This window comes from Athene cunicularia, assembly GCF_003259725.1.
Source record: "Athene cunicularia isolate RWA chromosome 1 unlocalized genomic scaffold, athCun1 chr1_part1, whole genome shotgun sequence".
NCBI classification, from domain to species: Eukaryota; Metazoa; Chordata; class Aves; order Strigiformes; family Strigidae; genus Athene; species Athene cunicularia.
Window position 1 is genome coordinate 126,501,679 of NW_020799091.1, and position 14,141 is coordinate 126,515,819.

Below are 14,141 nucleotides of genomic sequence, written 5' to 3' on the forward strand. Positions count from 1 at the left end.
TTTTCTTTCATATTCTAACTCTTTTTGTGCAGGAAGCCCAGTGCCTAACCTCAAGGCTGAAGATGCCACTGAGGAGGGTGGGGGGTGGGAGGGGTGGTCAGCAGCACCACTTCCTTTTGCACATATCTTAGAAGAACAAAATGAGGCTTGTTAGGTCCTAAACCTGCTAGAAGAGAGGCTTCCAGGTTATGCAAATAGCAGTGGCTGAACGAGCCTCCTGGCAGACCTGAGACATCTGAGTAAACTCTGGAGAGGAGCAGAATTTCCAGCATGCTTCCCCTGACACATCTCAGTGACTTCCCTTTGAGCATTTGGATTTTTTTAGATCTGTTTCTGGATGATCTAGAGGACTAGACATGGGCATGTGAAGTGTGAGAGTGAGTAGGTGCCTGAATTTAGCTGCTGTCTTCCAGAGCTGATGCTGTGAAATGGGAAAGTAGATAGTGAGAGGGTGGGACAACTGCATTTAAGCTCTTTTTCCATTAAAATGAGCTCCTTTGTCTCCCTGGTAGATGACTGTTAAGGCCTTTGCTCCTTACTCTACACTCCCATTCACTGAAAGAAATCCCTTTTTTTTTTTTTGAGCAATCCTGAAAAATCATCCATTTCTCACCTGCATTTCACTTGGATACCTTTCACTTGCAGTCAGACTCCGTCAGTGCTCCATGCATGGCATGGCTGCTCTGTTCATGCCACTCCTCACAGTAGTCTGTGGTCATCGGAGCAGAGGTGGTGCTCCAGGCTGCTCTGCTCAGGCAGAAAAAAGTCTCATTTCAGGCTCCAGTCTCAGTTTTCATTTAAAGCCAACAAAACTAGATGCTGGAAAGCATGTCATTGATACAGTTGTGAATGAAACCTTTCAAGGAGGAAAGCCTCCTTAAGAAACTCAGAGATGTCTGCTGGAGCTGAAACAATTGTGATGGAAATTGTCTGCACTGCCTGACTTGTGGCTTCATTTAGACCACTGTTGAGTGCCATGAGATCGATATCTGTTTTGAAGGAAAGACAATGCCACATCATGAAAATAAGCACAATGGTTTATTTTGTGATCACCTTCTCTGCTTTTCCCATGGGACTGAAGTTGTGGGATGGAGGACATGAGGGCAGGTGGAGCTGAAGGACATGTGAACCCCACTAAAGGTAGCAAGACCAAGCTGATGTGTAGGTTGTTGTGTAAGATGGCATAAACATCTTAAACCAGAAATGTTTGCAGAGGCCACTAATTTGCAGCTCCTGTGGTCTGGATGTCCAGTGGAGCAAATCTGAAACCAGATTTGAAGAAGCATGGAGCACTTGCAAGTGAAATGAAGTTCAATAGGGGTCCAGGACTGCAGGCATTTGAATAAGCAGCATCACAGAGCTGAAATATCTTGTTCTCCAGTCCTGTCTCTTGCTGTTGGCCCTTTACAGCCATACAATTTTTCTATCTGATTTTTCAAGCTATACAATGATACAGAATATCCTCCTAGCCCCTTCTCCCCTTTCAGATCAGCATGTATTGCAAAACTGAGACAATGCACTTCGATAGTTCTGCATGCCCCTGGAAGTAAGGGGAAGGGAAGATTTTGCTGCTCAGGTTTGTGTGAGTACTGTGCCACAGATATCAGTATCAAACGGGAACCACTACAGAATCGGGGATGTGCATCCTGGGGGTGAATGCTAAAGCTGCTCTTCAGTTGAGGTTTCAAGGGCAAGCCACTGCCTGTGGCAAAGTACCACTTCTGGGGCAAAGAGCCCGCTCACAGCGGTGCAGAACCCTTGTCATGGCAGAGGCCCTGGTGCCCACTTCCCTGGCACACGTGAGAGGACCCATGATGTCCAGAAGTGACCTTCTGCATAAACCCTTAAGGAGTCAGAAGAGAGAAGCTAACGTTGTTAGCTCACTCTGTTTAGACCTTAATTTCTTGAAGAGATAACGGTGTCTGCAGTGAGGCCTTCACATGGAGGCCTTCCTCTCTGTTCCAGTAATAATAACAGACTGACAGCCTGGCAGATAAGACTCAGGAATTATATCACATTGCACACTTTGATGGACTTCAAGGATGTACAAGAAGAGACTGAGACAACTGGGTGTGCTCAGTCCTGAGAAGACTAAAGGTAGGGGGAGGGGGGGATTGTGTCGCTATCTTTTACTTCTCAGTTGGAGGGAATAGAGAAGATGCAGCCCAACTTCTCAGATGTGTGCAGTAAAAGGATGAAAAACAATGGGCACAAGTTGCAATGAGGAAAATTCCAGCTAGAAATTAGAAGAAAATATGCACCAGAGGGTGGTCAGACACTGCAGCAGAGGGTTTTTGAAACCTCTGTCCTTAGAGATATTCAGAGCTTGACTGGGCAAGATCCTGAGCAACCTCATCTGATCTGACACTGCTTTGAGAAGAGGTTGGGTCAGAGACCTCCAGAGGCTGCTTTCAATCTATATTGCTGGGGGGACATCACAGAATAACAAAATAAGAATGACACATCAGATCTGTACCCTGCTGTACTGGTGTGTTGCCATGGTCAACTACCATGGAGCTGCAGAGGCAGGACCTCTATCTCTGTGAAAGAGGCTGTAGAAAGCATTTTCTGAGGGAAATAGAAAGCTGTTTGGTGAATAAGCTTAAAAGAAGAGCTCACAGTATTCAACCAGGCTGAGTCTATTGAACAAGCCCATCCTACAACTTTTCTAAGATTTTGGAATTTTTCTACAATCTGCATTAAGTCTGTGTCAATACGTACCAAAGTGTCATGCGCCCTTGTCTACACTCTGTCCCGCTTTCTGTATTTGATTGTTGTGAACATCTCCGATGCAAATTCAAGCAAGGTCAAATCTTCCCAAAAAATCATGCTCAAAGAGATTATAAACATGTGGGTTAAGAACTAATCAAACCCTGCCGCATCCCATCATTGCGGGAGGATGTAGCAAAGACAGAGATCCAGTCTATTTACAAGGGTAGTTTATCTATAAAATGGAATCAAATATAAACATTTTCCTTTGGCATATGGTGCAAATTTCTATAGCCTTTAAATATATAATTCACTCATCAATTTCAGCTGGGGAAACACAGTTTTATCTAACACTAAGGGAAAATGAGACTAAACGTTTGTTTCTCATTAATTGTCCAACTCGTGTGTTGTCTAATATAGCAAAGAATGCTATAAGGAAGTCTTCGTGATCTTGAAGATCATGTAAGAATAATTTACTATCACTTTCTCCCTTCTACCAGAAGAATTCTGGTACTACTGAAATAAGAGATATCTTCTTTGTCAGGTTTGAATACACAGAAACATTGAGGCCAGTTAAGGTGATTGTCTTCATGCCTTGGTTAAAGTGTCTTAAAACTGTTTCCCACTCTGAGAAGTTGTGTTTATTCAGAGTTTGATTCAGTGGCAGCTGTCCAAAAGTTAATTATTTAAGTCTTGTTGCCTCTTGTCAATGTGTAACCAGAAGAGTGGAAAATGTTTCCAGGTAGGAACAGTGTCTTCCACCCTGAAGGGCAGAAGCTTTCCTTGAGTAAAACCACACTTCAAAGTACAGACACTTTCCCAAAGCTGCCACCATTTAGGCATTTTGACCTTACAGGCATATTTTAGAAATAAATGTATTAATTTTCATGGCTTTTTGGTCATAACTACTCTATGTTTAGACAGCAGAAGGTCTAATTAAATATTGAGCATGTCTTTGCTTTTCCCTGCTTCAGTTATCATCGGTCTGGGCAACAGGGCAGACTCCAAAAACCCCTTTTCTAAATCAGACTTATTTTCAGGACAAAAGGATCTGTTCTCCTCTTACTCACAGATAGCTTCTTTTGCCTAATTGCCCAATTAAACATTTACCTCTGTAAAACTATATTTTATCCTACCTAAAACTTCCATAGTCTGCAATGTTGTGGCATTTATTCATTGCAGTACCATGATACTGTTTGTTCTCAATGCTGCTGGGAATTTTTGCTTCACTATTTCTCTCTTACTGTCTTCTCATCTCCACTCCACCCCCCCAATCCCTTTTTCTCCTTGTGACAAGGCTAAGAAAATGCGTTCTCGTAACACCAGCCAGCCATTGCCCCAAAGTACTTTTTTCACAGTAAGCACTAATAAAGCTGGAAGATTACAAAGTTCCTGGACCAGCGGATTAGAGACAATGCTGGACCACTGGATTGCACAGATACTAAGCTATCCACTTAGTCCATGTATAGCAATTCTCAAACACAGGCCAAAAGTTACAAGCTTTGATTTTTCTAAAATGATACTCTTAGACATGCAGCCCATTCTACAGCAAAATATCAGATTGTGAAGGCCTTCTTTTACGATAAAGTCAAGTAAAAGAAGACAACATAGTTAAAAAATTACTATGCCTTGACACAGAATGCAGTAAACATTTTAGATGCTGCTAAATTATGTTTTAGTCTGCAAATCCCAGACCTGTGCAACAGCTCTGAATTTCTTTGGGTTGCTCCTCGTGGTCAGGGGTCTGGTGGGCCTTGCCTTTGTTGCTCATTGACACTGTTCTGGGGCGTACAGTCCATTCCAGCATCTGCCTCCGTGTCCTTTAGGGAACACCAGAGCCAGTCTTGCTTGCAGCACAGAGGAACTGTCAGTCCACCCAGCAACCTTACACATGACCGTCCAGAAGAAACAGAAAGTGAAAATGTTGTCTCTAGGTGAGACTACAGGAAGCACCAGCAGGTCCACACTTTGAGCAAACTGCTGCTGTCTGATACTGACACCCACAAGCAGGAGTTCAGATGAAGACAGCAGCAATAAATCTCCCTGCAGTCCCCTATGCAGCACTCATATTCTTGTATAAAGCACTACCCCTGCTAAACTTGGTCATTCTAATAGGTGAGCTTGGTGTGGGAAAGTGTTTTCTATCCCAAGAATGTGTTGTCTGTTTTTATAATGCCTCTTTAAGGCATTTCATTTCCTTTCTAATGGTAAAAAGGAAGCAGTGTTTCAAAGAACACTGGTTGCAGCAGCAGGCTTTGGTCAGTTGTTTTTCCTTGCCAAATGCATGTACTGACCAAAATTAATTTGCAGCAACTTCTGATAAGAACACACAATGTCAAGGTCCTGTCTGAGAGAAGTCAAGGAAAGGAGCACTGATAACAAGTTTTTTAAAGCTTTGTTGTGGTAAGGGAAGGATTTCCAAGGACTCTGATAGAAATGGTTGCCAAAACCTTGTCATCTGTGTCAGCTAGAAACTTTTCTCCTCCAATGGAAATGGTTTTGCTTTCCTCCTGTTACTTGCAGGCCCAGTTTTCCTCTAAAAAAAAAAAAAAAAAGAGTAATAATGTGGGGCTGCTGCTTCTATAGCTTTTATTCAGGGTTCTTTTTAATGAGTGAACAAAATTCATGGCAGAATCAAACGGGAAGTTTAGGAGTTAGTTGCAGGAATACAAGTAAAGCGTTTTTAGAGATCCATTCCAGCTGTGCCTGAAGTTAGCGATCCCCTTTCCAGTGATTTTAGCCTAATTAGTTGGTTTGCTGGGCTCCTTTGTAACTTCCTTCTCACTTAAGGCAGCTACCTATTTATCATCTTGCTTCAGTAGGGATGTCTTCAGATCCCCGTGTGTGTGTGAGAGAGAGAGAGAACATACAGTGTGTCCTGACAGTACACAAAGACCCTGTAAGGCAGTGCAGTTATTAGAAGCTTCAGGCTAACGCCAACACTCTGCTCTGAGTTCTCACACTAGGAAAGAGTTTTGCTAGAACTGGAGTGGAATACTAGGGAGAAACTCCTGGACATTTTCCCTGTATTTTGAAGATGTAAAAAGTAATGACACAGTTCACTGCAAAGGCACATACAGCCAGCCACAGCCTTCTTGTAACTAGGTACTCTCACACCAGACATTTCAGAAGAGAATCTTTTTCTCCTGTGGCTTTAATTTAACTTTAATGGTACATTAGACTGTTTCATCACTTCAGATGCCTCAACTATACTGAACAAATACAAATTCCCAGGGGCTAGTTTTTGATCTTGCACAGAGAGAGAAACCCATGCTCTAATGGGGGAGCCCAGTATCCAAAAAACATTACAGCAGTAGAGTCCACTGCTCAAACCATTCTAAACAGCTGCTATTTACATTTAATTTTAATGCTCTTTAACTTCATATTAACAGTGTATTACACAAGCAAGCACAGCTACAGAGAATTATCAGCATGAGGGTTTACCCTCCACGGATTCAGGCACACAGGACCACATCTAGGCTCAGACCTGGCCACATCCAAAGCTTTCCTCTTTGAGAGGGGAGTGGTAGAAGCACCACATTTGTTTGCAGCAAAGGAGGCATGCAAGAGGGTGGGGAAACAAAAGGACCGAGGTGGTGCTCTGCCGTATATAAATACAGGAAAATCTCCCCCAGAGTCTTTTGTGTGACAGAGAGGTGGAAGCAAGGATTAAGGCAGACTTTTGTGGGGTTGGTTTGGCATTACAGTTGATTTTGAGCTTTTTCACATTTGTTAGTTTCTTTAGTTTGTAATGGTTGGTAAATAATTTTTTTCTTTGCATGGAAAAACCATAGACTAGTTCTGAATAGTAATAGCTAGCAGAAGTAAGACATGCTTTAAAAATTATTGCTTAATGTAGGAATTAGAGGAACACCCTTTGATTTGTTAAGACTCCAGAGGTTGATGCTGTGTGTTCATTTCCTCAGGCAGGACGTGAACCGGCCGGTCCAAGCTCAAGAGACAGACAGTTTGCCACCGAGGAGCAACCCAGAGCAATGTCCCTGGCTGGGGTAAGCTGTCTGGTGACAGGAGCAGGAGGATTTCTTGGCCAGAGGATTGTCCGCTTGCTGTTGGAAGAAGAGGAGGCGCTGGCTGAGATCCGGCTGCTGGACAAAGCCTTTAGCAGTGAAGCCCTTAGGAGATTTGGAAGTAAGTACAATTTCATGAGAACTGTATGTTGTGGGCATATGTGCTGTTGTCTCATGTAGATAGCATGGAAATCTTTACCTCTCATCCAAACCAGCTTTGAAGATAGAGGTTTTATTACAGTGAAGTTTTGCTTTATACTTCCCTCTCCCTCCAGCACAGAAATCAGATGTAAATGAAAAGTAAGTGCTTTCTTTGCCAGATCCTGAGGCTTCTCTAGATTTTAAGAGACCTATATACTGTTCATGAAGTAAACAGGCTGCCTTCAACCTGCCTTCTATTACGTGAAAACCCATAGAGCAAAATGAGTGCAAAAATCTCACACTTGTCGTGGGGAAGGAAAACGCAAGTATTGCTATACTGGGAGTGGGGGTCAGAGTAACCCAGAGCGTACTATCCTGAGCTCTGACACGCTAGACTGGAAGGCAGTGGCAAAGTTGTGGGTGCAAATACTAACATTTTTTTTTTTAACCTGTGATTAGTTTGGTTAATAGTGATCTTCTGGCTGAGCGTTGTCATGAGGTATCTTTAAAATTTGTTGTCGTTAATATTATCACAGTTTGATGGAGAGCAGAACCTTTTTTTTGTCATGCACAGAAAAGACAGGACCCATTTGCAGAGGGCAAGTCAGGACTCTGGCTCCTTGAATGGACTGGAGACAGCACAAATGAGTGATATGCCTAGTGTCAGAAACTGTCTGGCGGGGAAAGCAGCTCAGAGCACTATATTTTAAATGTCCCATTTCCTGGGAACCTGAGCACATCTATTAAAACTCATGTAGGAACCTAAATTCAATCAAGTTCTTAAGCACATTTATTTGACAATACTTTCCTTCATCACATCTTAACCTCAAGACTATTCTTCCTCTATACAGGCAACTGTATGGGAACCCTTAAGGAATATCCCCATACAGCTTGCTAAAGAGCCATAATCTTTCTATAAAGCATTTAAGTGTCATCAAAGAATAGTAACAGTTCACCATGAACCTGGTGCAAATTGCACAAGCCTTTAGGATGGTTTTATAAAACTCTTCCTCCTCATTAAATCTCATTCAGCATTTCACTGAATATTTGCTAGATGCCCTTGAGCCTTGCCTGTTTGGATTTCCAGGCAGTTCCCACACCAACAAAACTTCCAGCTGCAGTAGAGGCTGAACCGGTTGCAGTATCAAGTGTGTGTGGTTTAGCACTGATACAGCAGGGCAGCAAGAGAATCATCTCGCTGCTTCGGGCCGGGAGAGCTTTGTGAGGATGATGGAGCTTCCCGGGGAGTGAAAGCAACTGTTTGTGTGAGTACAGTCACGTCTGGGATGCGGCAAAGGTTTCACTGTTCTTTTTTTGTTAATAGGGAAGCTCTGTGCCCTCTTTCCTCAGGCTCCCTCCTTCCTTCACTGAACACTGCCCAGACAGCCCCTCTCCTATTCTTGCAACACTCCTGCTGCCTATCTGACGAGCACAGGAGGAAAGGCAAAATCACTTATCAGAGGTTTTTTTTTTCACGGACAGGTAGTAGGAACAACACGCTGGCATTTCAGATGTGTGTGAACTGCCTTGAGGCCCTGCACTTTGACTGGCAGTGCCCCTGTCTGTATCAGCCTCTACAGCTACATCTCTTCAAGTGTCCTGTCAATGCCTGTGCTTGGCACTATCCAAAATACTTTTCTGCCATTCCCTTTCAAGCCCTTCTCTAGCATAGTGGCTTATATTCCAAATCCAGGACTTCTGCAAAAACTGTGGACCTGGAGTCTTCTGACCCGTTTTATTTTTACTGCAGGGACTTCTACCTGCTAGCATATATTGTTTGGATTTCTTGAATAGTCGGGAGCAGAGCTGGTATTCTTTCTCACTAAGCTCCTGAGTACCTTTTGCTTGCAATATCTTTGCAGAGTAGGACATGGGAGTACATGCAAGTTACAGCTCTTTGTGCCAGGAGACACTCAGGGACACTCTTCTTTTGTCCAAACCACTTTCAGGCTGAGACCTTGTTCATCCCACTCAGTTTGCATAAAACAGTAGCATTTGCAGTTGTCCACAGCCCTAGGGAGTCCAGGATGATCCAATCAATGTCAAATGCTATGAGTTGGAGTCTACCCAGTTACACTGTGTGGTTGAGAATGAACATCATGTTGAACAGGGTGGTTTGGTGCCTTGGGTTTCCTACCTCCCATCTCCACTTCAAATTTATGTTTCTGCCTTTCCTGGGCTTCCACTTATGCAATTCTTTTTTTGTTCAGTACTGCACTGGCACTTCTGGAAAAGTTGGAAACTCCTAGATTGTTCTCAAGAGGATTGCTCAATATTTCAAAGCACTGACTCCCCCTTCTCTCATCCCTCTGTATATCTCCCCTCTCTCCCCCTGAACCCTCATTTCAAGTCATTTTTCAGAGACAGACATTTATGGATTGTGTGATGCTTGAGCACTGAGTGTTTTTGCACTGCTAACCCAGCACTGATCCTTAGAAGGAAAGTAGAGGGAGAAGGAATGTTTGGGGGTTTTTTAACCCAGGATTTGTGGTGTGGGAAAGTTCCTGCTCCGGGAAACTTTCTTCTGGCTTTTTGCTCAATGTTGCAGATATCCATTTGCCTTTATCACTGCATTGAAAACTGAAAGCCAGAGTAGCAACAGAACATCCCAGTAGCTGAGATGGAAACAAAATAAACATTTCAGCTTCTCTGGGCTAAAGAAGCGAATAAATTGCTTTACCCTTTACAAATGAATATAAGATGAAGTTTGTAATTTTTGTCCATGAATAAACAAAGTAGACCATTTTAATGAACCATGTAGTTAACTAGGAAAGTGGAGATCTCTCATGAGGAGTGCCTTTCCCCACCACCCACCCCACAACTGGTAGGACCTCTATTAAAGAGCACTAAGAAATTCAAGTGAAGTCCCACAGACATTGCTGTTTGCTTGAACTTTAAACAACACATAGAAAAGAGAGACAGTTTAGGGCAAATATTCTTGCTGGATTGTTGAGTCAGACATGCTCACAACAGGACACTGAATATCATTGACTAATCTTTGCATTTCCAATCAAAAACTACCCCGTAGCAAGCAGGAAGCATTGCTTACATCTCAGAGGACACAGAAACCATTGGTGAAGTAGAAGAAGCTTTCCCAGTGGGAAGGTACTATCTCATAAATCATGGTATGCAAAAAGGGATATATGAGTTGAATTTATTCTTTTTATTCTTTTCCTCCCTCTTCCACCTGACACATATGTGCTTTTTTGATGTCTGGGCAATGTTTTGTGCAGATGGAAATCGAGTTTCTCAGTTTCAGGTCCATCTCAGAGTGAAAACAGTGTCTGTCAGTCATTTCTTCTTTCCTCTCTCTGCTTCTAAGCTCACCTGTAGTTTTCCTTTTCTCTCAGAGCAAAACAAGATAATTCTGATGATTCCTGACATCTAGCTAATGCCTTATATCACACACACAATTTAAATTTCAAGCCCAAACAATGCACAAAGCACCTAGACAGCAGCTTTCTAGTAACTGACACCAACTCTCCCTGTGATCAGCTTTAAAAGGGACAAGTTTCTTTTTTATTTTTTCTGAAAACTTTGATTTGTATGTGTAAAAACTTCCATTTTTTTAACTCCTGCCCAGGCACAGTGACCATTCTGAAGGGGCCACATGTCAGAATTTACATTGTGGAAAGCATGTATTTCAATCCTTTGGATTACTGCAGCCCCACAAACCCTTACTCGTGGAGAACATCAACCTAAGGGCTGTACAAAGACTGTTTATTAGAGCAAGTCTAGCTGCCAGGTGCTTAACAAAAAGCCTAGCTTCATAGCACAACATTTTTGCATCCATACAAGTAGAGGTCAGTGTAAACCTTCTGGAAATGGAGCCCTAGGAAATGAATTAATGCACTCAGTAAAATAAAAGAACATAAGAGAGCATGTGCCAGAGACTGTGCTGGGAAGGCAGTAGCTCTAGATTTAGTAATAGTTTTATAAGTGTTTCACAAATTTCACATCTCAGACCAACTGTCTGTGATGAAAAAAAAAAAAAAGACCCTCAAGCTTATTGCATCACAGAATCAGAGTCACAGAATTGGCTAGGTTGGAAAAGACCTTGAAGATCATCCAGTCCAACCATCAGCACAACCTTAACAGTTCCCAACTACACCAGGGGCTAAGTCGAATCTACTCTTAAACACCTCCAGGGATGGAGACTCCACCATCTCCCTGGGCAGCCCATTCCAACACCCAACAACCACTTCTGCAAAGAAATGCTTTCTAATATCTACTCTAAACCTTCTCTGGTGCAGTTTGAGGCCATTACCTCTTGTTCTATTGCTTATTACTTGGTTCAAGACACTCATCCCCCCCTCTCTGCATCCTCCTTTCAGGGAGCTGTAGAGGTTGATGTGGTCTCCCCTCAGCCTCCTCTTCTCCAGACTAAACCCCCCCAGTTCCCTCAGCCGCTCCCCATCAGACCTGTGCTCCAGACCCTGCACCAGCTCCGTTGCCCTTCTCTGGACACGCTCGAGTCATTCAATGGCCTTTTTGGGGTGAGGGGCCCAAAACTGAACCCAGGAATTGAGGTGCAGCCTCAGCAGTGCCGAGTACAGGGGTCAGATCCCTTCCCTGTCCCTGCTGGCCACGCTATTGCTGACACAAGCCAGGATGCCATTGGCCTTCTTGGCCACCTGGGCACACTGCTGGCTCCTGTTCAGCCGGCTGTCAATCACCCTCCCAGGTCCCTCTCTGACTGGCAGCTCTCCAGCCACTCCTCCCCAAGCCTGTAGCGCTGCTGGGGGTTGTTGTGGCCCAAGGGCAGCCCCCAGCATTTGGCCTTATTGAAACTCCTCCAGTTGGCCTCAGCCCATGGCTCCAGCCTGGCCAGGTCTCTCTGCAGAGCCTCCCTACCCTCCAGCAGATCAACACTCCCACCCAACTGGGTGTCAGCTGCAAAATGACTGAGGGTGCACTCGGTCCCCTTGTCTAGATCATCAATAAAGATGTTAAACAGGAGTGGCCCCAACACCCAGCCCTGGGGGACACCACTCGTGACCAGCCGCCAGCTGGATTTAACTCTGTTCACCACAACTCTCTGGGCCCGGCCATCCAGACAGTCTTTTACTCACCAAAGCGTGTGCCCATCCAAGCCACAATCAGCCAGTTTTGCCAGGAGAATGCTGTGGGAAACGGTGTCAAAAGCCTTGCTAAAGTCAAGGTAAATTACATCCACAGCCTTTCCCTCATCCAATAAGCAGGTCACCCTGTTGTAGAAGGAGATCAGGTTTGTCAAGCAGGACCTGCCTTTCATAAACCCACACTGACTGGGCCTGAGCATCTGGTTGTCCCGCATGTGTTGTATGATGGCACTCAGGATGAGCTGCTCCATCAGCTTCCCAGGCACCAAAGTCAAGCTGACAAGCCTGTAATTTCCCGGATCATCCTTCCAACCTTCTTATAGACGGGTGTCACATTGGCCAATTTCCAATCAGTCGAGACCTCCCTGGTCAGCCAGGACTGCTGGTAAATGATGGAAAGTGGCCTGGCGAGCACCCCAGCCAGCTCCTTCAGCACCCTCGGGTGTATCCCATCCGGTCCCATAGACTTGTGTGTCTGTGTGATGCAGCAGGTCACTGACTGTCTCCTCCTGGAATGTGGGGGAGGTGGGGGGTGGTGTGTGTGTGTCATTCTCCCAGTCACTGTATTCTGGCTGTGGAGGGTGGATTCCCTCAGTACAACTAGTCTTGCTATTAAAGACTGAGGCAAAGAAGGCATTAAGCACCTCAAACTTTTCCTCATCACTTGTTACCATGTTTTCTTCTGCATCTAGGAGCAGATGGAGGCTCTCCCTGGTCTTTCTTTTGCTGCTCACATACTTAGAGAAACATTTCTTGTTGTCTTTGATTGCTGAAGACAGAATAATTTCTAGCTGGGCTTTAGACCTCCTGATTTCCACCCCGCATAGCCTCACAGCATCTTTGTAATCACTGTGAGTGGTTACAGAATAATTGTTAAATGAATACATGATTACATTCTAGCGTGCTATAGATACAAAGAGATAAAACCAAAGACAATTCCAGATCCTAGCAGCTGTCTCTCTTAAATATTTCTCCATTAAAGACATGTGATGAAATACTGCCTGCTTTGGAGCTGGTGACTAAGCACTAGGAGGATACATGAGATTTCAGTGGCGGCTGAGGTTAAAAGCTGTATAGATCAATCAGGTTCTTCTCTTATCTAAAATGGGCATTTGATTATGCTGGGAGGAGATGGAGGCTCTGCCAGTGCTGCAGAGCCCCTTTCCCGTCGCTGCGCCTGGGGGGCCCTCTAGCGCAGCCACCACACAAGCTCACAGGAGGACTTGCTGTGACACCACCTCCTTAGAAGTTGTAGATCGTGCCAAGAAAGTGTTTTCCTCCCCCATGGCATAGCTGCAGCCAGTCCAGCAGATTCCCAGGAGAGCAACATTGCCTTGGACTATAAATTTCTCCAGGTGATCATGTTGTCCTGGCTCAATTTTGTTTGTGTAGTTCTGGGCTGTATGAACGATGCTTCTGCCCAGGATGGCTCCGAGACCTAGAGCTCCACCAGGGTCACACACATTAGCCGCTGGGGTGGGAAAGCACTTAAAAAGCCGGAGTTAAAGCAATTCAGAGTTGAGGTAGCTCTGGAGAACAGTCTTGAGAGTTCAGGTTTGGACCAGAAAGTTGTACATGCTAAAAATGACCCCACAGCACAGACACTGAAATGAAGCCACAGTTGGGTTTAGAAGAGGAACAGTAAGCCCTGGCTGAGGTACATAAAAAAGATGTGTCAGAACTGTAATGTGTTAGAAGAGCTGCAATATGGGCAAGGTCAAGGAGCAGAAAATAGGTGTGAACACAGCTCTGTGCACACATGCTGTGGGTGGAGGAAGATCATTCATCACCTTGAAGACAGAAGCATGCAGTGCCTGGCTGTTTGGTATACTTCGGTTAACACTTTCATAAATAGCCAGTATGAGAATGTGGCGGATGAAAGTATTGACACGGTAATGATTTAGGAAAATAATCCAGATTTATTAATAACTAAGAAGTATTTGTCAATACAAAATAACTCAGAAAGAAAAGCAACTTATTCAGGTTCTAAAATGACAAGATTCACTCTAACTTACTTAACGGTACCTTAACTTATACACATATGTACATGTGCATACACAAACCAGACATTTACATACAGAAACAAAGGGGTTTGGATTCGGTAAAATGAACACAAAGGGACAAGCACACAGGAACAAGGGTAAGGGTACGTACCCCCCCCCCACACACACACACACACACT

General features: G+C 44.2%; 1 protein-coding gene across 4 annotated transcripts in view; it reads left to right on the plus strand.

Annotated features, from left to right (window-relative positions):
• Window positions 1–14,141, plus strand: part of LOC113485872 (3 beta-hydroxysteroid dehydrogenase/Delta 5-->4-isomerase-like) — a 25,085-nt gene that overhangs the window by 2,502 nt on the left and 8,442 nt on the right. For 2 of the 4 annotated variants that reach the window (XM_026859301.1, XM_026859315.1), the window contains exon 2: window positions 6,636–6,858. In XM_026859301.1, the coding sequence (XP_026715102.1) occupies window positions 6,705–6,858 (154 nt within the window). In that variant the 5' untranslated portion in view covers window positions 6,636–6,704. Of the gene's footprint in view, window positions 1–2,024; window positions 2,098–6,378; window positions 6,399–6,635; window positions 6,859–14,141 lie in introns of those variants that run through there. The other 2 variants (XM_026859307.1, XM_026859323.1) reach the window with 2 other exon arrangements.